The sequence below is a fragment of the Zophobas morio genome, unplaced genomic scaffold, assembly GCF_036711695.1.
Source record: "Zophobas morio isolate AGI-343-1 ecotype UQ-CSIRO unplaced genomic scaffold, CSIRO_AGI_Zmor_V1 ptg000011l, whole genome shotgun sequence".
Classification (NCBI taxonomy): domain Eukaryota; kingdom Metazoa; phylum Arthropoda; class Insecta; order Coleoptera; family Tenebrionidae; genus Zophobas; species Zophobas morio.
The window spans coordinates 13,730,600-13,754,993 of record NW_026972116.1 but is presented as its reverse complement, the minus strand read 5'-3'; the positions used below and the strand labels follow the sequence as shown (position 1 = coordinate 13,754,993).

The following is a 24,394-nucleotide window of genomic DNA, read 5'->3' as shown; positions in this document are numbered from 1 at the left end:
TTTGGCTTTAATTTTTTCTTAATATACATAGTATATTAGTCTTTGAACAACACGATACTCAAAAATATGTTTTTAATTTCTCGTAGAGAAATACGGATTTTGCAGTTAAGCTCCGATGACTTGACTCACGATGAATAAAAAAAATCATCACAATTGAAATAGGGCGGGTGGGTGGGGCTACACGTTGCCTTTTTTTCTTAATAGGTGTAGACTTATTTCGACAACAAGAAACTAAAAACATGCCTAAAATTTTTTCTACAATCCCTTTAAATACGGCAGAAGTTGAATATCAAAGTTACTACCAACGGCAATTTGGCAACGAGGTTATAAATGACAACTTTCAGCTCTAAAAGCAACGTCAGTGGGAACAGCAACTGCTACAGGAACTTCACCGTCAACAGCAAGTTTATAAATCCCACTAAGTGATTTAAAGTAGTGTCTGTCTATGTTTGTATCATTGAAATTTAAGACTTGTGCTATTTGCCGCTCACGTAGCGGCAATTGGATAACTACAGCCCTTATTTAGACAAGGCGGCAAAATTCAACACTTGCTTTATAACTTCAAATATACATATATTCATAATGAATTGTAATTAATGACCTGATGTATTCCGTGTTTGCACATGGTGTTAAGTGAAAATGCGCAACCTGGTCTTGTATGTGTGGTAAGGTAAGTACGGGAAATTGTAACAACTGGATACTGTGAACCATTAAACATTTTAAAACTATCAGTTTGTAAGTCAGTACTATTATTTTGTACAAGATGATTAGAGAACGTAACTGTTATGCAAAGCAACAAAGTATTGTTAGTTATAAATTGAAACAAATGATACATGGTTAGTTGGTAGCTGGTCGGACACACTCGAAACCATTAAACTTACTGTAACTTGGCAGTATTTTTACAAGTGTGTTTCTTTCCAGCCTATAAAACGACACATTTTCGTTTACAACGAGTCGACACATAAAAATTTAGAGAAAAATTTTAGATATGTACCTGTGGTAAATCGAAATTCTTCATTTCCACTATCGAGAGCATTGAGACTGGGGCTAGCCCGATGCACATCGTATTCACTATCAGCCATGAATTCCGACTCTGCATCCTCGTTCAGAGTCTCAATGTCTCGATGTGGGTCAAGTGGGCCCAGCACCGGAGGAAGATGGTGACAACGAGATTCGTTACTCTCATTACTATGAAAGCTGGAGGAATCAGGTATTTCACTGCCTGGTACCTCCGTTATGTTAGGCAGTGTTTGGCTATGTCTTGCCCAATCTGAGCAGTCCCAATGATAACCTAAGAAAGCATCAATGCATTAGAAATCGTCGAATGACAACTAACAGAAAAGAATGATAAGCTGATGGTTTAAATACGAGAAGAAAGCGGATTTTGTACAGGTTAGTGGCGGATGGAACATCACAGTTATCGACTTACTTCCTACAGAACGTTGGTCCTCTTCGGGACACACTGAGCCATTCGACTTGACAAAGTTCATAGTATTACTTCGCCCTCCATACAGTCTGTTTGGAACATCACAATTAACTGGACTTGATATTTTGAATTCTGTAGAAATTGAAAACGTCAAAATAAATCACAATAAAAAATAAACTGGGGTGAAAGATGAAGAGAGGGTAAATCGACACAAAAAGTAAAACAGATCACCGAAAGCGACTAGGAAGAGCACAAATAAATTTTATAAAAACAGCGGGATAGTTTCAATGTGAAGCAGGACTAGCGCCGGCGGCGTCGAACTCCAAGCATATATTGTTCTAGTGTTTTTAGTGCAAATGTTCATTGCAGTGAATGCTGTAATAACCAGCGAAAAATGTTACCATTCCCATTCAAGAGACCGTGTATAATGTTTTATGCAGTTTGCTCTAAAACCTCGTGATAAACCATGGGCCATGAGTTTCAAGCATTTACAAATATATCCCCAGACTTCTATATAATTGATATACTGCACATGCGCGGAATGTTTGAAGAATTGATACCCTTCAAATCTAACGGAATGATCATTATCAAAGCAGTAAGGTAAAAAACCGTGGTGAGCATGGGGAAAAAGACTAATGAGTCCTGCTTCACTTTAGACACGTGATCAACGGCGTAACTACTTTCGGTACAACAATGCACTAAGATATTTTTTTATTCACTTACCATTTCTCACTTTCGGTTTGTCGTTTAAGGAAGACGCTAGATGCATCTGCTCCGCCCATGTCGTCTTTTCCGAATCACAATGATTCCCTACACAATTCTGGCCCGTATTCCTATTCAAATTTCTCACATAATCCGGCGGAACATTCTCCAACTCGTCTCCCGCCGACCCGTAACTCCTCAACGTATCCAAATTATTCAACATCATCGTGTTATTGCAATTATACAAAGAATCATTCTGACCCGAAGCCGTATACGAAACAGGCCTCGGCGGGCAAACCGGAATTTCCCTCTGATTCACCTCCAAATTACTCAGTTTGGAGCCTCTCTTAAACTCGCTCATCTCGTGAGGCCTCGTCGAGTTCAAAACAATATGATCCTTGATATTCTCGTTATTGACGTTTCTCCTCCTCCTTTGGCGCTTCGTGTAACATCTCCTGCACACCACGAACAGAATCACCAACAAAAGGATCACAAGTATCCCGATTCCGATAGCCACGAGCTCCTCCCAAGTGATGTTGTAAATGGAGGAAGTGATGGAACTGTTGTAGATGAGGTTGCCACAGTATGGCCCCGAGGTGTTCTGGGGGCAGACGCAGCGGAAAGAGCCGACCTCGTTGAAGCAAGTTCCTCCGTTCTGGCACGGCGACGACTCGCATTCGTTGACGTCGTACTCGCAGAACTCGCCGAAGAACGAGCGGCACTTGCACAAGGGGCGGTCGTCGCCCTCCTCGCACACGCCGCCGTGTTTGCAAGGGTTGGGAGCGCAATAGTGGCCGTATTCGCAGCGCTTTCCTGAGAGTCGGAACATACATTCGCAGGTGTAGTCGCCCGGAACGTTGGAGATGCATTTGCCGCCGTAGAGGCAGGGCGCGGAGGCGCAAGGGTCCATGTCGAGCTCGCAGAGGGTCCCCGTGAACCTCGTGTGGCAACTGCATTCGTACCTGCCGAGAAATACAGAGTCAATACGAGGAAAGACTGTTAAAAGAATCACACTTGCTCTACCTTCCAGCTATAAAATCTGTGGAGGCACAATTAGCTAAGCTTAATTTTTAATTTAATAAACTAAGTAAAAACCTGTCTTACCCTGTATTTGTTTCATGGCAAGTTCCCCCGTTCATGCAAGGCTGCGATCCGCATGGACCCGGGGGGATTAAAACGTTGTTAGTATCACAGCTAAATTCTACATTGGCAAATCGTTTAAGGACTGCTACGGAGTTGTCTCCGGATTTGTGCAAAGGAACAGACATTCGAGATATCCTAATGTCGTCCATGCAACCTGAGAAGCCTCTTTGGATATCTTCAAAACCTAGAATCGAGGGATGCTGATGGACTTCCGCTCCGAGGTACATCTCGTCACTTTGAAGATTGAGAATGTCGCTTATACCAGGAGCTGAACCTTGGGCTGTGTGGGTACCATCAATGGTGATTTTGGCACTATTTCTATCTCTCTCGAGTTTGACTTCGTGCCATCTGCCGTCGGAAACGTACACTGAAGACTCCCTGACTATACCCTCGCCGCTACCCAGTTCAAACCGGTACTGTACCGCGCCGTTTACTATCTGAAAAGTAAATCGTGATTTGTAATACAGCTCAACTTGTAGAAAAAAATCTGGTTACCTCCAAAATATTATAATCGACCTTCCCAGCCGCATACATCAAATTTCCAGTAGGCTGTACCGTTCTAATCCTCAAACTCAAACTGAGCTGATCTTCGATTGACTTCTTGTTGATGATGCGGTACTGCGAATAACTTTTCCCACTGAACGAGATCGGGTTTCTGGCAATGTAGCAGTTCTGATCATGGCACTTAGAAATATCAACATCACACATGGCACCAGCGAAACCTTCAGGACACTGACATGAATACCCAGCCGTAGAAGCATCAGGTATGCAGTTCTTGTATGGAGGACAAGGTTCTCTGGCACACTCATTAACAATAGTATCACATTTTTCTCCTCCATATCCTTCTTTGCATTCACATTCTAACTTCTGGCGATGTCGCGGCGACACAAAACTAGTGACGTCGGTCGCCACCGGCTCTATACGTGTGGGTTCCAATACGTAATGGTCCTGGCAAGTACCAAAGACACAATAACTATTGCTACACTTAAACCTAATGATTTCTTCAACCACTAGTTTCGTACTCTCTTCCAGTTCTTCTAGATTGTCGTTAAGTGCTTTCCTGATGGAATCAGACGAATAGAAACCTTCATCGGGTCGTCGCACGGTGAATAGAACATCCAGGTCTTTACTAACGATGTAGCGTTTTGATCGTAACGGAAGGTCGTCGTCATTGGATGGTTGGACACTTACGATTACCACATCTTTCAAACGACAGTTCATGGCATTTCTCACAGCTCTGACAAAGCCTTTTCTATGACTCAAAACAAACACCTCTGGACTCACTTGTCGGAATCTTATAGCAACAGCATGATCCAACATGTCCTCATTGATCACTTCAATGTTGATTTTAATAATCGAGTGTGCGTGGAATTTACCGTCGGTCACGGAAACGTTCAGTCGGTAGTCACCGGCATCCAGACGCGGCAAAGCTGTCAAAGTACCGTCAGTACGGTTAATTTGAAACAGTTCGTGCGTATGATACGGATACGACATTTCTAGAGTCGGTGTTAAAGAGAAAGTCAGAGTGTCATACTGATCTTGGTCGTTTGCGTACACTTTTCCAATGATACCGCCAGGGTATTCGTCTAGGTACGAATTGATGTTGATTTCTAACGGCGTGATTATCGGTGGATACTGTGATTCTTCTATGACTTTGACCACAACCCAGGAGTCAGAGTAGAGGGGCGGGATCCCGTTGTCAAACACCCTGATTTGAAGTAGGTAATTATCTTTAATTTTGTGGTTGAATTTGGTCGCCGTTCGCAGAATCCCGTCCTCTTCTAACCTAAAACTGTTGCCGTCGTTTCCACTCCTGAAGTCAAAGGTGTAGGGAATCGTATTGGGGAGAGTGTCGGCGTCAGTAACTGTAAATTTGATGATGGGATAACCGATTGGTTTATCCTCCTGAAACCGATCGAGTGCAAAATGTGGATTCGGCAATTAAGCGTTAACTTACTTGAATGACGGTGGTGTAGTTACTTTGAGAGAATAATGGAGGATTGTCGTTTGCGTCCGTAATTTCTATATTAACTAAAGTTTGTCTAGAAAGCACCGGCACTCCATTGTCTTTGGCCAGGATTTCGAGAACGTAGCTAGATGTGGTTTCGCGGTCTAATTCGTCAGCTACTGATATGTACCCTGTGTCTGGATCTATTTCGAACTGTTCACGATTGTCTCCTCTGATGATGGAGTAAGTCACTTGGCCGTTTTTGTCACTGTCCAAGTCCGTGGCGATCACCTGCGACAAAAGTAGTTATGGCGCGCATTTTCAAGGTCAGAAGAAGACCGCATTACTACTTAAACCAAGGTCACTGTTTAAATAAGGTGCAACAAGTATATACTGATTACACACACTTGAAAAAAAGGTATTATATTGTTTTCTATTGCTATTTTCTTGCGGCTTTTTATTAAAAATTACAGCAATATCCGAAAAAAGACATGGGACAAATGCTACATTAACTTAAATAACTCTAGAAAAACACATAACTCAATTATCGTTCAAACTTGCTCAAGATATTTGCACATTCTTCGGCTTGACGTAATCGTTTTCGCGTCCGCCAAGGAACAAAGTAGTTTCTATATCCAATCCAAAAGCAAACAAAACCACTAATGCCTGCGATAACTAGAAGAGAAGGTTTTCCCTTCTGCTTTGATGCCCACTGCTGATACCATCCCATTTTGGTGCTTATTTATGAGATGATTCACCAGATTTTTTTCTTTTCACGATAGTTGATAACTAATGGTTTCCAAATGTAAATACCACCCAAAACTCCTAAAACTGTGGCAAAACCTAACTGAGTCCCTGTTAAGCTTTTGGGTTTTCGGATTTTCATACTATGATGAATAATGACAGGACATGATCAGCACTAATTGAGGTTATGCCAAAAATAATTATGATTTTGTCTTTAGATCTTCACTACGGTTGCTAGAATCTTTTCTCTTCTGAGATGCTACCCAAGGTTTAACAAAAAATATACTCAAATGTGTAGCTAGAGCAGAACCAAATAAAAGAGCAATAAAATAAGCTTTTTTGGATGATTTTGGAGTCATTACTTGATTTTGACAGTAGACTAAGGTATGCCATTACTATAGTTGGGTTACTAATCATGGTTTGACTAATAATTTGAAATGCAAACGTAAAGAGCAGTTCCATCACAAGTAATAAAATTACTCGTTATGTGGCTATGACAAGATATGACACGGAACGATTTTTAACAAAATGCTGGAAAATAAAATTGTAACATGTGGATCTTAAATTTTTATCGCCTCACTATACTGAACTTGGAAACCATAAAAGATATATACGAGGTCGTTTAAATAAAAAAAAAGTGGTTTTACTACGTTTTGATTAATAATCGGTCGTGAAATAAATTCTAAGGAATTTTTTAGATTTCCCCGATTTCAGATTATAAAGTTCAACTTTGTTTTTCTTTTTTTTGTGGTATATTATGTACAAAGATTGTTTGTGAATTTCAAAACTTAGTTCCTAAAACTATACCGCAACAAAATACTTAAGTATTTGTGGCTAAAATATTATTTATTGAAGGTTTTACGTTGGTACCATTAGCGCTTTCTTGGTGAAGCATTCTGACTCAAGGCAGTTTCTGTTCTGTTCTGTTTTAATAGTCTTTTATCTTTTATTTTGTTTTTTGTGCTGTTTTTTTTGGCATTTGTGCCTTTAGAATTGATTTAATGTGGAAATTTTGGTATATATACGGAGTGATTATTATAAAGGAACGTCCATCAAGTTTGTTTTGTGAATCTGTCATTAAATTTTTATCAAGAATTTGCCGCTTCCTTGTTTTATCAAACAATTTATTACAGTCCTAAAATACACAATCAAGATTATTGTATGAGTGTCATACGTTTTTTGGATTCAGTCACACATTCCTGCAAGAAATAGTGTTCAGAGTGGTCACCATTTTACTACAAGCACATTCTCACATTTAAGGCAGTGAGGTTATGATTGACATTAGTGACAGGTGACGAGTAATTAACGCATAATCATCAATCATCACAACGGAGCGGCAAAATTAATGAAATTTCAAAGCTAGCTTAATGTACAATCTTTTACAATCATCTTGTATTATATCTCTTGATGCGCTTGAATACAAGAAAAATGAGAAATTATATAGTGTGCAACAAATGACTGCTAAATATCAATTAAGAAATTTTGGAGTTTACCATTTATAATTTGAAATCTATTTTTTTTTAAATGAATAATCAAAAGTAACAATGTGACGTTTTTCTAATTTAACCCACTTCAGAACATTCGCGTTTTCTGCGACTACAATAGTGGAACTTGAATTTTAAATGAACATATTTTTCGCGACAAAGTATTACATTTTAAAAATGCATTGCACACAAGAGCTTCAGGTGGCGACTTTTCTTACGACAATCTGTCCTATTCGATACTTTATTAGCACAAAGTCTTAAAAGAGACACAGCCAAGCTGTTTCACGTTCGCTTATTAACTTCAATCGTCTTTCTCGATTTTATTGTGGACAAGTTAAAATTCTAAACCATCCGGTGCTCTTGGAATAGAATCTGTTTTACGACACCCGAGAAAATAAAGTTGTCTTTTAAACTAGTCGTTTACTTTTTGTGGCCTCTGGTGGTGAGTGAGCTTCCACTCTGAGAAATTTATCTAAAAATAGTTGTTCTTCTCCAGGGACACGAATGCACAGTTTCATAACGTTTCTTTGCGAAATTCTATTTTCACGGACATTGTATGCAAGAGATAAATAAATTGGAGTAACTTCCCGCGCCGTCACAAAAATATAAACGCCTTGCGGAATTTGAACGTGTACAAGATTTAGCTACGGTGGAACTTACCTGCAGAATCTTATCGCCGATTTGGGCATCCTCCCTAATTCTCGAACTATAGGACAACTGACTGAACACTGGCGCGTTATCGTTACAATCCGTGACTGTAATATTCACCGTAGCTGAATTACTCAAAGGTGGGGTTCCCCCATCCACCGCCTGTATAGTAAGAAAGTAGTCTTTCGCCCTCTCGTAATCCAACATTTCGGCGATCGATATGACACCCGTCTTATTATTAATCGCAAACTTCTTGTGTTCATTTCCTCCAATAATCGAATAGTACACATCTGCGTTAACCCCCGTGTCTTTGCTCGTAGCAAGAACCTTAACAACTTCCGTACCGACAGCATCAATTTCCGGAACAACGGCAAAGTAATATTTGTTGGCAAATTCCGGAGGATTATCATTGATGTCTTGGACGTTTACTATCAGAGTGCTTACGCTAGACAATTGCGGCGTTCCCTGATCGACTGCTTGGATTGTTAGGTTATAAACAGCCCTTATTTCTCGATCCAGAGGTTTAGCCAAAGTGACTATTCCGCTATCGGACGCCATCTTGAAGTGGTTGTTAAACGAATCAATGAATGCGTACTTAATTTTTCTATTGATACCAATATCGGCATCCGTTGCGTGGATTTTCGTTACTAAAGTCCCCACTTCAACGTCCTCAGGAAGCGAAACCGAATAGTAAGGTAGAGAAAACAAAGGAGCGTTGTCGTTTAAGTCCGATATGATTAATTCGATTTGAGAAGAACACTTCCAATTCGGTTTTTCTTTGTCGTGAACGTGCGCCGTTAGGGTGTATTTGGATTGTTTCTCTCTATCCAAATATGTAACGGTTTTAAGATGGCCGCTGTCTTTGTCTAACAGGAAATTGTCCATGCCGTCGCCTGATAGTATGTAACGCAGCTTCGAGTGCTCGGGGCCGTCGATGTCCGTCGCAAGGACCGACAAGACGAAGGATCCCGGAGTGATGCCTTCGGACAGGACTTGGCGGTAGCGGTATTTAAGACAATACGGAGGATTATCTGTGGAAACAACAAAGACAGCCGTAAAATATAAACACCGTCGACAAATACACAGATCCCACTTGCTGCGCCAGTTTTAACCCCCCCGAATCAATATTCACGGGCAAAACTCAAGCGAAACTCACCGTTTGCGTCCAGTATGGCAATAGAGACATTAGTGACGTCAGTAAACATGCCATCCGTAACTAACACCTGAAGATCGTAATGCGGCACGTTCTCCCGATCCAGGGGCTTAGCAACGTAAATTTCTCCAGTTTGCCGGATTTGGAATTGCGAACTTGGATCCCCAGATATGATATAAAAATCCACCGGTGTCGTCAAATCGGTATCCGCATCGATTGTGTCTAAAGTTAGAATGACGGTGCCAGGAAGAGCGTCTTCGTTGACGGCGCTCTCGTAGAAACGCTTCTTGAAAGTGGTAGGACTGTCGTTGTAATCTTTCAATCGCACGATGACTGTCGTGCGTGCCGAATGCTTCGGAGTCCCGTTATCGGTAGCCGTCACGTAGAATTTGTATTCTATTTTGGTTTCTTTGTCTAGTTTGACGAGGGTGGTGATCCAGCCGGTGTGCGAGTCTATGGCGAAGATGTCCAAGATGTTGCCGGAGTCTTGGTTGATGCTGTAGCGCACCTCGCTGTTGGCGCCCTGGTCCTCGTCGTGGGCAACAACTAGAAAGAAAGATTGGTTTCCTCATGCTAATCGTAATTTAGTGAACTATCAAAATCCCTAAAACGAATACACCTTGTAACGCCTCTTCAAGCTAAAAGCAATGACGTTTGCAGAATTTCAATATTTCTATCCGTTCTGACGTGTTTTTTTTAATGTCATATGTGATTTGTGTCTTTCATGCATGCCAGTTTGAAAAATCGCGTTTGCTTCCGTAAAATTTACTTGACACAGAGTAAATGGTGGATTCTTTGAGTGCCTCTTGTAAAATCAAAGTTGTTCGTTGTTTTAATGTTGACTTTAATTATTTATTTTATTTAACAGAATGAAAGTACAATTATTCGTGTTGTTTATTCATGCCAAGGTTTGTTAACCAGGTCGGGTAGAAAAAATTCTTTACCTTTTAAAATGCTGGTCCCTTCTTCAGTATTCTCCGCCAAATAGACGATGTAAGGGCTGCTTTCAAATTGAGGGTCGTGGTCATTCTCGTCCAGCACCTTCAAAGCGACTTCGGCCAACGCCGTCATTGGTGGACTCGAGTCAGACAAGGCCAAGATGCCAATCAGATGCGAGTCCTGGGATTCGAAATCCAGTGGTTTCGCTAAGGTGATTTGACCCTGAGAGTCGACTTCGAACTGTGGTCTTTCGTCTAGTTCCGAAATGATTTGATAGGTGACGCTCACGTTGGACGCCATCTTTAATTTAGTAATAATGGTCCCTGAAAATGAAAACTGTAGGTACGCGCGTACAACTGGGTGCGACTTACCGGCGGGAGAGTTTTCAGCCAAGAAATACTTTTCGTCTTTTCTTTCGAAAACAGGCGGAAAGTCTTTTGGTCCCATAATTAAAATATTGACGGGAACATCCGAGTGTCTTTCTTGTGGACCTTTATCGGAAGCCCTGACGAAAAACTGGAACACTTCGCCAACTGAAAACGTTCGATTAAAGCGTGAGAATTTCGAGAAATTTGCGGCTTACTCCAAGAGCTTGCGTCCTTTTTTAGCGACAGATCTCCCGTTTCTGCATCGATTTGGAAAACGTCGATAACCTCCGACGACTTCTTTTCGTATATTTGGTACCTAATTTGAGCAGACGCGCCTTCGTCGGCGTCTTTCGCTTTGACTCTCATGAAGGGTACGTTGACGCTATGATTAAAATGTATGCTAGTCTTATATTCTCTTAACAAAAAATAGGGCGCGTTATCGTTTTCGTCGGCTACTTTGATTCTCACTGTAAGAAAACCGGCCCTCCCGCCACCGTCCGTGGCCATCACCGGAACCTCATACAACTTCTGCTTCTCCCTGTCTAGACGCACTTTAGTGCTCAGTTTCCCCGTGACCTTATCAATTTTGAAAGTCTCGCTCAATAGATCCGAATGAATAGAATACGATATGGCTCCGAACTCCCCGAAGTCATCATCTGTTGCCTTTACGACGGTCACCGGAAAATCTGGGGGTTGATTTTCAGGCACTTGCACATCGACAATGAACTTATCGAACTTGGGCGGATGTAAATTCGCCGGTAACAATTCCACCTTCAGTCTTGCGAAATTTGTGTAAACACCATCAGAAACGGAAACGTTTAGAATCATCGTGTTTTCGTTTCCGAAATTCGCCAAGTTCGTTAGGGTGATTATTCCGGTTTCCGGATTCATTGAAAATGTTTGTTGTTCGTTGCCGGCGACGATGGTGTAACGCAGATTGTTCTGATCTACGTCGTCGGGGTCACTCGCTTTTACGATTGTGACGAATTGGTCTCGATTCGCGTTCACCAGTAGGCCGCAGGAGTAAGAGGTCTGCTCGAATTTTGGCGGGTTGTCATTCATGTCCAGAACTGAAACGAAAGAACCGTAAATGGCGCGGAAATGCGCTAACAAAAAAGCTGCTGTCACGACTCCCAGATGTCTATTCTACTCTCGAAATCTTCGTGATTAACGAAATAAACATCCGGGTGCTATTTACCCCGACATAAAATAGTTACTCTCGGCACAAAATTGCTCTGGGCTGCAAAGATGTAGCTTACGCACGTTTTAATATGGAATAAACGCAGTATTTTGGTAATTATCATTGGTCAATACACATTTTTGAACATTTTCAATATTAGTTTTCTCCCAACATACATGTTCACTTAAGTTTTTAGCATATTTATGTAAAATACTGAAAAAATCATCTGCTGTCACGAACTAGATTTGAATTATTAAAAGCTCCAAAAGAGTTTCTAGGGCCGAGATTACAAGGATGGAAGTTTTTTATTTCCAGATAAGCGTATTTCAGTCTAGAAAGAATAGTTAACATTTCTCATGAGAAGAAAGTCTTTTCTTCCACAATAATATTGACAATTTAAGAAAAAATACGTTTTCTTCGAAATTGTTCGAGTCTAAAAATTGCACTACACATTGGAAATATTGACCTTTTGGTTCGTGTTAGATATGCTGTTTACATTAAGAAATCTTTGGAAATTTGGCATGTTAGTGAAATTGACTAACCTGGCCTGATTAAAAGTTGTAAAAATTATGCTTGGTTTATACCTTCGATACAAGATGGATCGGTTTCAGAAGAAATTTTCTAGCTTGGTTTCTGTATGTAAATAACTACATATATACATATCAGCACAAATTTGAAATGCGTCAAACTCAGTTTAGGGTACGGCAAGGCTGAATATTAGGATAATTAATTTTTCCACTGTATATCTGCATATTATCTCAGACTCCTCAAACTGTAATAATCCTATCTGGAGATAACACGTTTGTCACTGTTCAAGTTGAGACCTCTAGGGACTCCAAATGAAAGTAAATAAAAAGAATTGGTTGAATGGTATTAAACAGAACATCTTTTGCCCCTGAAATGTAATTTTTAATTGTAATAATTGTACAATTTTTGTTTATTTGCGAAAATTTGGATGCTTTGGGTAAAAATTCATGGAGAATGTTATTGTATCAAATGTAAATAGCATTTACCATGCAAAATTTTTAGATGGCGTCATCAGATTGTTGGCGAGGATGATTATAAAATTTTGGTTAGTGTTTTACTATTTGCACGATATTTCTAACATACATATAAAATTTGGCAACTATCGGTGTAGTAGTTTCGGAGAAAATATCTAACAAATATGGGCAGAAACGACGGGCAGACGGAAACGGGAGATCTATTTTTTCATACCCTACGGGTCATCAAACGTTGAAAAAAGTTCCTTCGCATATCCTCGGGTATAAACTAAGATACTCCTGCGCTTGTGGTGTGTGAATCCATGTCGAATTTTCACCATAGACATCCAGATTTTTGGAAAAAAATTCAAAACAATATTTTGCAATTTAACTTTGAAAGTGCAAAACCGAATGCTCTGAAATCTTGTAAATATGTTAAGGTTGTCGTAATCATGGTAAATCGTTAGGAAAAATTTATTCGTTAATCCCCTCCCAAAAAATTGAAGACGTCATCTCAAAATTTTGCCGAATAAATCCTCTCTAAAATATGCAAAATATTATGACTGCATATTTGTGGCTTATCAACGGACTCAAGGTTTTTAGAATTATTTATACAAGGCGACTCAATAAATTAATGAAAGTCAGTTTATTTTATTGATTAAATCAAGAACTGCAAAACTGAATACTTTCAAATTTTGGAGACGTGTTAAACCTAGGTATCGTAAGCATGGAAAATTTTTAATCAAAATATATCTTTTTATCCCCTCTCAAAAATTGATGAGGTTATCTCAAAATTTTGTGGAATAAATTCTCTCTGAAATATGCAAAATATTTAGGATTCTATAACTGTGGTTTATCAATGCATTCATAGATTTTAGAATTAATTATAAATCGTATCCAAAATGTGGAAAATATGATAAATCTGTACTTGTGCATCACTGCATTAAAAGTTTTTAAATTTGTTCTACAGGGTATAAAAATGAATGAGTCAATTTATTTTTGTGAAATCGGGAAGGGCTCCTACATTTTCCCGAAAATTTTGGGAATACAATACCGTTGTCATTAGTATTATACTGCACCTATCCAAAGTGATATACGTGTCTTTGCAAAAATGTTGATGTCAGCGCAAAATTTTATTATGGGAAAACGTACGCGCAGCACGCTTCTTTACATTTCTTTTAACGTTACATACAAATCTTTATTTTAACTTATAAGGATTTAGGATTCTCATAAAAAAAAAATAATAATAAAATTCGCATAATCAAATTTTATAATATTTCTAAAAAGCTGGGTTTGTTTTATTGTACTTCAGGGGCGAGGGAAGTTCTGTCGAGATAACCTTCGATCAAATTTTTTTTATTGCAGTCAACTGATTGGTTAAATAAGGAAGCCGTAGATTCTTATTAAAATGTAATGACAGATTTTCCAAAACAAACTTGGTGTACAGACGATGTTTCTTATAAAGTAAAAAATAAGTGATGGTATACAAAGTGAATCACTAAGTGTGCGTACCTCGATATCTCATTAATTATTAGAAAAAGAAAAAAAGTCAAAGGCCAAAGTTGTACTTTTCTTTGAGGGAGTATACTCTAAAATTGTGTGTTTTGTCTTTAATAAGGCGAACACAAAATTTTATATATTTTTACATATTTTCTATTTACCAACCACTTCTTAGGCTTTATAACCATAGTTTATTTTTGAATTTCTGATGCGATGTTGCCACGCTGTTTCAATTTTCTTGAAATTTTTAACAGTAGGTTTCACAAAAAAAATCGCAGGTTATTTTTAACATCTCTGTTAAAATATTTTGTTGTGGTGTAAATGAAATAAAATTTCCATGCACAGTGCTTATTAAAAAAACTTTATTTATTATTACAATTTTCAAATATCCATAATTCAGTTTTTTCAAAAAGAACACCCTATATTTTACTACTGCATTTTGTTCTATTTTTTGTTCTTCTCCTATTTTGTTAAGTATTTTCTATATTTATAGTTGTTAGTTCCTGCGATTTTTTACTGTTTTAAGAGACACATCGACATGGCAACGTCGTATCCGAATTTAAAAAATAAACTATATAGTTATAAAGCCAAGGAAGAGGCTAATGAGGATATGTAAAATATATAGGTTGTTTCATAAAAAAAAAACTAAATTGTGTATTACGTCTTGAAAATAGAACACTCTTGTATACCGTACAACTTTGCTCTTTGAATTTTTCTATCTCTAATAATAATTAATGTGATATGAATTTAAACTCTGAAACGTGTAATTATGTTGCGTATTTTTCAATTAAATTTTCATTTTCTACGGTTCATTTGTATATGGTGATATAGATTTCCACGGTAAAAATCCAAAAAAATGCTGATCAAAATAATATTCAAGACGAAACACAATGGTCCTTTTCTATAAACGAAATCTTGGAACAAAATTTGTCATTCTATTTCTCAAAGTGATTTGGTTTTTCGCTAAATTATACAGTAATAATGTCTAATATTTTTAGAAGTATTAAATATATGTATAGAATACTCTAGAAAGTTTTTTAAGTTAACTTACAGTTAACTTAGACTTGACAGCTAAACTGGTCATTATAAAACTGGCACTAATTCTTTCGATATTAGATTATATTACACCAACTCCCGTTAGTATAGTGTTTTTACAATTCTGACTTCTCCACTACCCTTGTCGACGAATAATGCAGCTTATTAGATGCAAATTTATGACACTATCTTTGTTCGGTGGCAACTTTAAATAGGACCGGCTTATTTTTAGCGGTGTTCGTTGTTTACAAAGAAGGAGTTTGGAAAAATCAAAGCCATATAACGACTATTTTCGTTGGTACACCATACAATATAATAATTACGGCATCACCAGAAACAAATAGAATTTCTGTCAGCCCAATATTACTGCTTATGAAAACAAACACCTAAAATCAGTGTTATGAAAGCAGGTATGGAGAATCACTATTATTTTACTATATAAAGATAAAACAACTGTGTGAGAAGTTTCCTAAGTACATACAAAAAACCTAAATGCTTCGCTGCTTTTAAGCGGGATCTAAAAGCATCATTAATTGGAAAATCTTATCACGAAATGTATGAATATTTTCAAGACACGGTTAATTATTTAACGATTATGTTATTTCTCAACTCATTGAATTTTTAGGTTAATTGTTATTGTACTGATTTGTATTTCTAAATGTGCAATGTTGTAATTGACACAATTCCATATCTATAATTTGTAGATCTGTGAACTGAATAAAGTGATTTTAATTTTGATTGTTTCATTTGTGAGCGCGACAGCCTAGCAAGAAATTACCATTATATTGTGAAAATAATGGCCATCAGGAGAGCAATAAATTCCCGAGCAAAAGAACATACTCCACGCTGTACTAGTTTAAAGCAGCCACATTTTCTTATCACCATTGCATATAGTTAAAAGTGGTTTAATGGAAAATTACGTCAAACAAGAAAAATTCCAATATACCGATGCAAAAATTAAAGCAAATATTTTTGTAGAATTCCAACGGAATTTATTAGCGCGGAGAAAAATATTCTAAACCGAATACAATAGTGTTATTATCTTTAATTTATTTTTTACGCTAATTTTTCCAAAGTCTGACGTGATACAAGTAATTCTTTTTTAACACCGTGATCACAACTAGACAACAAAAACAAATTGTATATTGAAACAGCGAAAAAAAAAAATAAAAAAAGTGTTTTACCTGTAAGCCAGACGTGAGCGGTGCTTGACAGGCTCGGCATGCCCAGGTCCTTCGCCACAACGACGAAATGGTGAGAGCTAGCGTCTTCATGGTCCAGTGCTTGTTTTAAATAAATAATACCCTCGTTTTCATCGATGTAAAAATATTCGCTCGAGTTGCTACTGTCATTCTGAATCGAGTAACTGATTTTCTTGTTGATACCCGTGTCGTTATCGTTCGCGAGGACCGTGAGAACGGGAGTTCCGAATTGTGCCGCCTCTGATATTGACACATTGTAATTCTCTTGAGTGAATTCTGGAGGGCAATCATTAACGTCCTGTAAGACTATCGATACGGGAACTTCTGCGTAGACGCCGGAAACGGAGTCCGTTGCACGAATGAGCAGCTCGTACTGGGGCTGCTGTTCGAAATCGAGCTCATCCACGACGGAGATGACACCTATGAGGAAGAATTTTGTTAGGATGGTGGAATGGCGTCGGTGACAACGATGACGAAATTTCAAGATCGCGAGGATCTTGATCTATCGAAGGATTGTCACCGACTGTACGAACGTGGTGCATAAGCACGTGAGAACACCAGTGCGCTAGAATGTACACAATTTTTCAAACTAGTAGCTTTGAAATTAATATTAACATAAAAATATTACGACATGAACGAAAAATAATGGCGAGTGAATGAATAAGAACAGAATAAAACTGACGTTTTAAAAAAATAAATAGGAGAATAAAGATGTGATTCATGCGAGTAGTGGTGCTCTGTTAGAACGAAAGGCACTTTAAGGGACATGTTAAAAAGCAACAGGTGTGCAAGCCCAAAAGCATAAATTGAAACATTAATAATTTAATGCAAATACTCACAGGGACCATTGTTACTGTCGGGGGCTGCGAAAAGGAAATTTTATTTAATTGTCTTATTTTATTTCAAGGATATTTATCTATGGTAATAATTTATTAAATGATGTGGCTTTTTCAGGGGATCTACTTGTTAATGCAAATAAGTTGAAATTATTGGTGTAGAGTGTTTCTCGGCTTTCGGTCGAGATTTGCACTGTTAGGAAAAACCGACACCAAAAAGAAATGTAACGTTGTCTTGAATAATAAGTACTTTAAATAGAGTCGAGACGGTTTGTAAAAGTGAATTATATAGCGGCGGTTGATTATTAATAAAGGGGGATGTTTGAGTAGGTAAATTTAAATTACTTTGTTGCTATAAGGATCAGACTGGAACGTGGCGCGGTGGCGTACTGGTACGGGCAAGTTACCCGGTAGAAATGATATATATGTACAGTTCTTTGTGATGAAAATTTGCCCTAAAATGTTACGTTGGGTTGGATTTCCTTAGAAAACGGACAATAGCGTGAAATACTGTGAATAACGAGTGGTTTTACGGCACACAATTATTAAATCATTGATATATTGTCCTCGCTAACCCTTAGTCTGAAGTGGCAACCAACCTCCTGCACGGAGGAAGACATGAATATACATTTTCCCTTTCCATGAACACTCGAATATGACGTTTTTTTTTTTCCGAAAGTATTTGACAATAAATTTTAGAAAACAAAAATTTGGTTTTTGAAAGCGGAGGCGAAACTTTATATTTTAATATGTAGAATATTAAATTATTTTGAGCAGATTACTTTTATTCTCTTTAAGTTTTAGTTTAGTTTACTTCGTGACTTTACCCCAATAAAATCGGAATGTTCGTGGTAGTTTCATCTTCAATAAGTAAGAAAGTTGTAGCTTAGATGTGGAACAAAACTTAACCAAACAACGCGACATCTTGTCCCAAGAACTGGCAACTACAAACTTCGACGCGTGATTGAATAAATACAATTGGGAATCAAAAACAGACTTTTTTACTGCAGAAACAGTAATACAAAACATACATACGACATTACATTTTTAGTTACACAAAAGTTCAAAAGACTCCCTACTGGGATTTTCGTATAATTTAACGTGATTGCAAATTCTTGAAAATGTCAATTAGAACCAAACTTTCTAAATTATCTGATATTCATACAATTTTTTTATTTATGTTATTTTTAGAGTGGAATAAGAAAGCGGCAAATTCTTGTTGAACTTGATATGCGATCTATAAACATCCTGCAATAATTTTAAATAAATTTTTGATAAAATATCAGTAAGAATTTCTTCAGATGATATAGCTTTAGATGGTGATTTTATTTTGAACATAAATTGTGATTCAGTTCCACAATATATAGCGAAATTAAAATATGTCACAGTTTCTACGATAAGGTTTCTTCGATACTTCAAGGTTTTCCTGCTAGAATGGCAACGTAAAAACTTACCCGTCGCAATGCCAGTCACCAAATCTGATAAATATCTACGGTTTACATGATTCGGAAATTTGGGCGCAACAGTCGATTTCTCGTTACACTGAATTGAACTGCACGAGTTTGAAATTTAAATTTACCACACAAAACAATATTTTCCGCCAAAAATGATTGAAAATCTATGTACAGTGTGTCTGTAAAGCCTAGAATAAATTTCATAAAAAAACTCAAGAATGAAATTTGACATTCACACAACTCGATTTGATTTTTGTAGGTTATGTTCTAGGAGCTACTCTGAAAAAATGGAAACACTATTTTTTATCAGTAGGTACTTCAACAAAGGAGAAAACATACAGCTTTGATTTTTCTTATATATTTTTAGATGTCCTAACTAGCCTCTTATTAGGCTTTATAAGCATATTTTAATATTGAAATTTTAATATAGATTTGCAAAAAATTTCAATAGGGTTATTTTAAGATAAAATTGATGCACAATATATTTTCTTTTGCGTTCTTGAGAGAATAATAACGCTAACCTCAATTCAAAATCCAGAATTACATTGTGGCTATTCACGAAGGTTAACTCTCAAGTGTTTTTTTTCATTGTGCGTTAACTATACCGGGTGTCTGGAAAATGGCGAATTAACTCCCCGCTACGTTCTTAGCAATCAACTGGTGAGTGTAGTAGTAAAATAGTAAAAAAAATACTTCTCATATTTTCGTGGAGTTATAATGATTTCAAAAGTGGTGTTTAAAAGTGATATCATTTGCCAAAATCGGTTTTATTTTAGCAGGTACTAGCCCCGCCCACCCGCCGTCTCTTCTTTTAGAGGGTATCTCAATTGCCAAAATCACTCTTATCTTATAAGGTGCTAGCCCCGCCCACCCACCCTCTCTTTTTTTGGAAGGTATGACATTTGCCAAAATTGGTTTTACTTTACCAGCTATACTACGCTCGCTCAGCCGCTCTCTGTTTTCTTAGCGGCTATGTCATTTCCTAAAATGGATATTATTTTAGCAGGCACTAAGCCCGCCCACCCACCTTCTCTTTTCCTAGAGGGTATGGCATTTGCCCAAATCAGCATTATTTTAACAGGTACTAGCCCCGCCCACCCATCCTCTCTTTTCTTAGAGGGTATGTCATTTGCCAAAATCAGTCGTATTATAGCAGGTACTAGCCCCGCCCACACACCCTCTCTTTTCTTAGAGAGTATGTCATTTGCCAAAATCCGTTTTACCTCATCAGGTGGTGACCCCGCCCACCCGCCCCGTCTTTTCTTAGAAGGTATGCCATTTCTAAAAATTTTGTTATTATTTTTTTGAGACTCCCGAAACCCGCGTACATAACGTACTGAAGAGTTAATCCGCCATTTTCCAGACACCCGGTATGTGTTGCAATATTTTATGGCGAGATGAGTAAATGTATTGTATTCGCTTTTTTATCTGACCAATGAGGATCAAACAATTACTCTCTTAATATTACAATGAAGTTTAAACCTCGGAAACTTGAATCACCGAGATGAGTAAATGTAATAAGCTTTATTTTAGTATTAACAAATCTGGGTTATAGTGTACAGAGTGTTATAAAAATTCTAAACTATTACAATTTTCAAATACTTAGGTAAATTTTTTCATGTAAAAACACCCTGTCTGGTATTACAAAATTCTTTTTATCGTCTATCCATAAAATATTGCACCACAGGTGTGACCTTGTGTTTTTTTGTGAATTCCTGGATAAAACATCTCAAGAAAATCAGAAAATTTTTCGTCGAATTTCAGAAATAAACATTCTTATAAAGATTAGACAAAAGTTAATCAGACCATGTAAAAATGTATGTTATTTCATTAAAAAAACTCCTCAAAAACACAACATTCTATATACATGAAAATAATTTTGGGTCATAAATACATAACGGATGATTAAGAAGTTTTCAAAGTAAGGTAGGCTCTGGAAATATTTTTCATTTCTTTGATCAAACCTGACACGTCAAGATTTAATTAAGCTTGCCCAAAAAATTTCGAATAAGGTTACTGGCGCAACAATTCGCTCTCTCCACAACAAATCACTTAATCCATGACTTCTTATTCTGATTTTAACATCTCCAATTTGTTGACATTGACACTTGATCGGTTTAATCAAAGAAATGAAATTTGAAAATTTTTTGAACACCCGTTACATATCTGAATAGAATAGAATGAAATTCGATTATAAATAAAATCAACTTGTTCGAGCGTCTTTGTTGAATTTCGCGCCTAAATTTTCGATCGAATTTATTTCAGACTTTGCGAACACACTGTAAATCTATAAATCCAGTTTAAAACTTAGTGCAACAAATTCTAAAAGAATTTTTACAATCAAAATTTACGGACTAGCACTTTCTACCAACTTCCTTGGTTTCAAGAAATCTAGCGCCTCTACAACTAACTAAGCCCTACCTGTGTTAAAGTCGAGTGCGAACTCTTCGAGCTCATTCCCCTTGACTATGCTATAAATCAGTTTCCTCGAAAGTGGCGACTCGGCCTCGATGGAAGTCGACAGCGGCGAATGAAGCTCCACATTTTCCGGGACAACTTCCGAATAAAACTGTTTCTTAAAAACCGGCATCGACCTATCAATCACTTTAACGTGAACCGTAACATCAGTTCTGCAGGGAGTGATTCCTGGAAAAGCACCCTCAGAACGACTTTCCTCATAATCATAACACTCACCTTTATCGTAGGCAGCAATCAGCAGTTCGTACTCGCGATTATGCCCTTCCAAATTCTGCTTGATTTCAATATCTCCCGTTTCTCTTTGAACCTTGAACAGCTCCCCATGGCCCTTGATCAGTTCATAACGCACTTCGCCATTTTCCGCGCTGTCTAAATCGATAGCGTGGACTTTGGCAATCGTGCTGCCTTTTTCGTCGTCTACGGAGACCACGGCGTAGTAGGGAAGGTTGACGAACATGGGGCAGTTGTCGTTGATGTCGAGGATGGTGACGTTGACGATCACGTGGGCCACTCGAGGCTTGTCCTTGTCCACGTGCTGGCTTCGGGCTTCAATGATGAGCTCGTACTTGTCTTGGACTTCCCTGTCGAACTTGATGCCCGTGGTGCGGATCACCCCGGACGTAAGTCCAATCGTGAACATGTTAGTCGGGTTGAGTATTTTGAATTCTAAGTACTCGTTTAAGGCACTTCCTAGCACGTTCACCACGCACACTGTGGTGATTTTTGTCGAGTTTTCAATGATTGACCCTTCGTAGAGAGACTTTTGAAAAATAAGGCCAGAGTTGTCCGATTCTTCCACCCTGATGAAGACTTTAGTCACGCTGGAGAACTTCCCGTCGGATACGCGCACGTGGAGTTTGTAGAAATGCTTCATATTGTCTGGTTGTAGTACTGTGACGAGACCGCTCTTCGAATCGATAGCGAAAACCCCAAATTTGTTCCCTTCGATTATGTCGAACCTCAGTTTAGTACTCTCGGGACTATCTGGATCCGTAGCATTCACTTGAACCACAGCCACGTTTTTGTAGGTGGGGAGGAGAAGTGTTACATTGTAAATGCTCTCCGTGAACTTGGGAGGGCAGTCGTTCACGTCGGTGACAGTGATATCCACTTTTGCTGTGGTTTCGGATGTTAGTTTAGGGTTACCACGATCCGACACCTGGACGTGAAAAGTGAAACGATTGTGTGTCTCGTGGTCGAGAAGGCGGATGGTACGGATAGCACCGGTGGATGAGTCGATTTGGAAGTACCGTCGAGGGAGGATGTCGATGATGTCATAGTGTAATAAAGCGTTTGTTTCGGAGTCGGCATCGAAGGCCTTAATAACGAGTGGCTCGCTGTTATTGGTCAGGATGAGAGAACTTATGGGTGCCGCTTCGCTGATGGTACCTGAGTAATTTGCTTGGAGGAAATGCGGGACGTTGTCGTTCTTGTCGAGGATGTGGATGATGACGTTGCATGTGGCGGAAGCGGAGGCCTAAAGATCAATGTTACAAATTGACTTTATTCAGTGCGCATGCGCGTTTTAACCTCAATAGAGGACTATTTAAGGATCATGACATTTTTGACATTTTTTTAATATATCAAGCAAGCGCCAACAGCGGCAACAGGTGTCAGTGATATGGATTATACGTTAGCAGCAGTGACATTTCCGGTTTTTATGTTTGCTTAAGAGTAGATAAGATATAATTTTTTGTTATAGGTGTCCTCGCTAAATGTTATATTCTACTTGTGAATAAGGCCAAGTAGTAACTATAAAACATTTATTTGTTTTATGTGCAAAAATAAAAATCGCTCGGGTAGTGTGTGCAGTCTTAAATTTTCCTAGTTTTTGTCGTATTATTGATATGTGTTGTTTTTGTTACAAATAATGCTGTCAGTATAAAATCTGACAGTGGTAATTAAGCAAAAATTAAATTAATAAAATCTTTATAAAGAGAATCACAATGTGAGAAGTCCAATGGAACAAATTAGAAACTCGACTGCTCACTAATTCGATTGCTTACAATTATTCCGACGGACTCTATATAGGTAGTTAAACTTAATGCCTGGAAATAAGTTACGTAATCTGATTTTTGTCACAAATTTGCACATTTAAATTATTTTCAGTGTTCACACTTGCTGTTAAAGTTCGAATTAACAGTGATGCACGCTGAGCATTTGTTGTAACAGAGTATAAAGAAAAATTTAATGAACGTTTGAATACCTCTATGTTAGTTCCCGAATATTAGTTCGCCAATTGTATTAGAATGATTTTGTTGAACATCTAGTTTAGAAATATAAGTCCCTCGTTTTTAGCTGTCCGTTTGTCGGCGATTTTATTACACAGATAGTTTCTAAAACTACAGAATTGATTACTCTAAAATTTTGGATGTATTTTAATGTTGTTGTATACATGGCAAAACGCTAAACAATATTTGTTTAGTCGTCGCTTCCAAAAATGGATGATAACTTAAATTTTATGTGTGGCTTAATGACGTACCCATATTTTTAATCTCCAGAAATTGGTTCTCGTAAAAAAAGTGTGCAATGAAATTTTACAACTTGTTTTACAATATACAGAACGCACTTCTTTGAAAGTTTGATGACGTCATCTGTTTTTTCTATTTTGGTTATTGCTATTTTTCTAATTGTCTGCATCGGTGACTAAAAATGGCCCACTAACTCAACGACATATTATTAAGTTCAAAGTCTATGTTTGAAAAAATTGGTCGAAAGTTATTTTGACAGAACTCTCCACACTCCTGAAGTACAACAAAACAATAAGCTTTTTTGAAAAACTATACAGGAGTATAAAATTTGATTTTGCGAATTTTATTTTTATTTTTTAACAAAATCCCTAGAAGTTAAAATAAAGGTATGTATGTAAAGAAGTGTGCTACGCGTATGTTTCAAATGAGTTTTTCCTTTACAAAATTTTGTGATGACGTTATCCAGATTTTTGCAAGAATACATATACCAATTTGAATAGGTGCAGTGTAATATGTACTAGTAATAACAGTATTGTGTTCACCCTGTATAAGGAGTTTTAATAATTATGAATGCAGTGATAAATTACAAGTTTATACTTGTGGTGTCTTGCACATTTTCTATAAGATTTATTCGACAAAATTTTGAGATGACGTCTTCAATTTTTTGAGGGGGATAAACAGATATGCTTTGATTACAAATTTA

The 24,394-nt window shown here is 37.7% G+C and overlaps 1 protein-coding gene across 6 annotated transcripts in view; it reads right to left on the bottom strand.

Moving 5' to 3' along the window:
• The window catches only part of Kug (kugelei), a 418,182-nt gene that overhangs the window by 3,984 nt on the left and 389,804 nt on the right, over positions 1–24,394 (bottom strand). For 3 of the 6 annotated variants that reach the window (XM_064053261.1, XM_064053264.1, XM_064053262.1), the window contains 15 exons: positions 21,437–22,697; positions 21,164–21,388; positions 17,292–17,315; positions 16,435–16,872; positions 10,771–11,625; positions 10,559–10,720; positions 10,193–10,510; positions 9,252–9,794; positions 8,108–9,126; positions 5,229–5,510; positions 3,767–5,176; positions 3,233–3,708; positions 2,150–3,090; positions 1,430–1,558; positions 995–1,291 (listed from right to left, as the gene is read on the bottom strand). In XM_064053261.1, coding sequence (XP_063909331.1) covers positions 995–1,291; positions 1,430–1,558; positions 2,150–3,090; positions 3,233–3,708; positions 3,767–5,176; positions 5,229–5,510; positions 8,108–9,126; positions 9,252–9,794; positions 10,193–10,510; positions 10,559–10,720; positions 10,771–11,625; positions 16,435–16,872; positions 17,292–17,315; positions 21,164–21,388; positions 21,437–22,697 — 8,380 coding nt within the window. The remainder of the gene's footprint in view (positions 1–994; positions 1,292–1,429; positions 1,559–2,149; positions 3,091–3,232; positions 3,709–3,766; positions 5,177–5,228; positions 5,511–8,107; positions 9,127–9,251; positions 9,795–10,192; positions 10,511–10,558; positions 10,721–10,770; positions 11,626–16,434; positions 16,873–17,291; positions 17,316–21,163; positions 21,389–21,436; positions 22,698–24,394) is intronic. The other 3 variants (XM_064053265.1, XM_064053263.1, XM_064053266.1) reach the window with 3 other exon arrangements.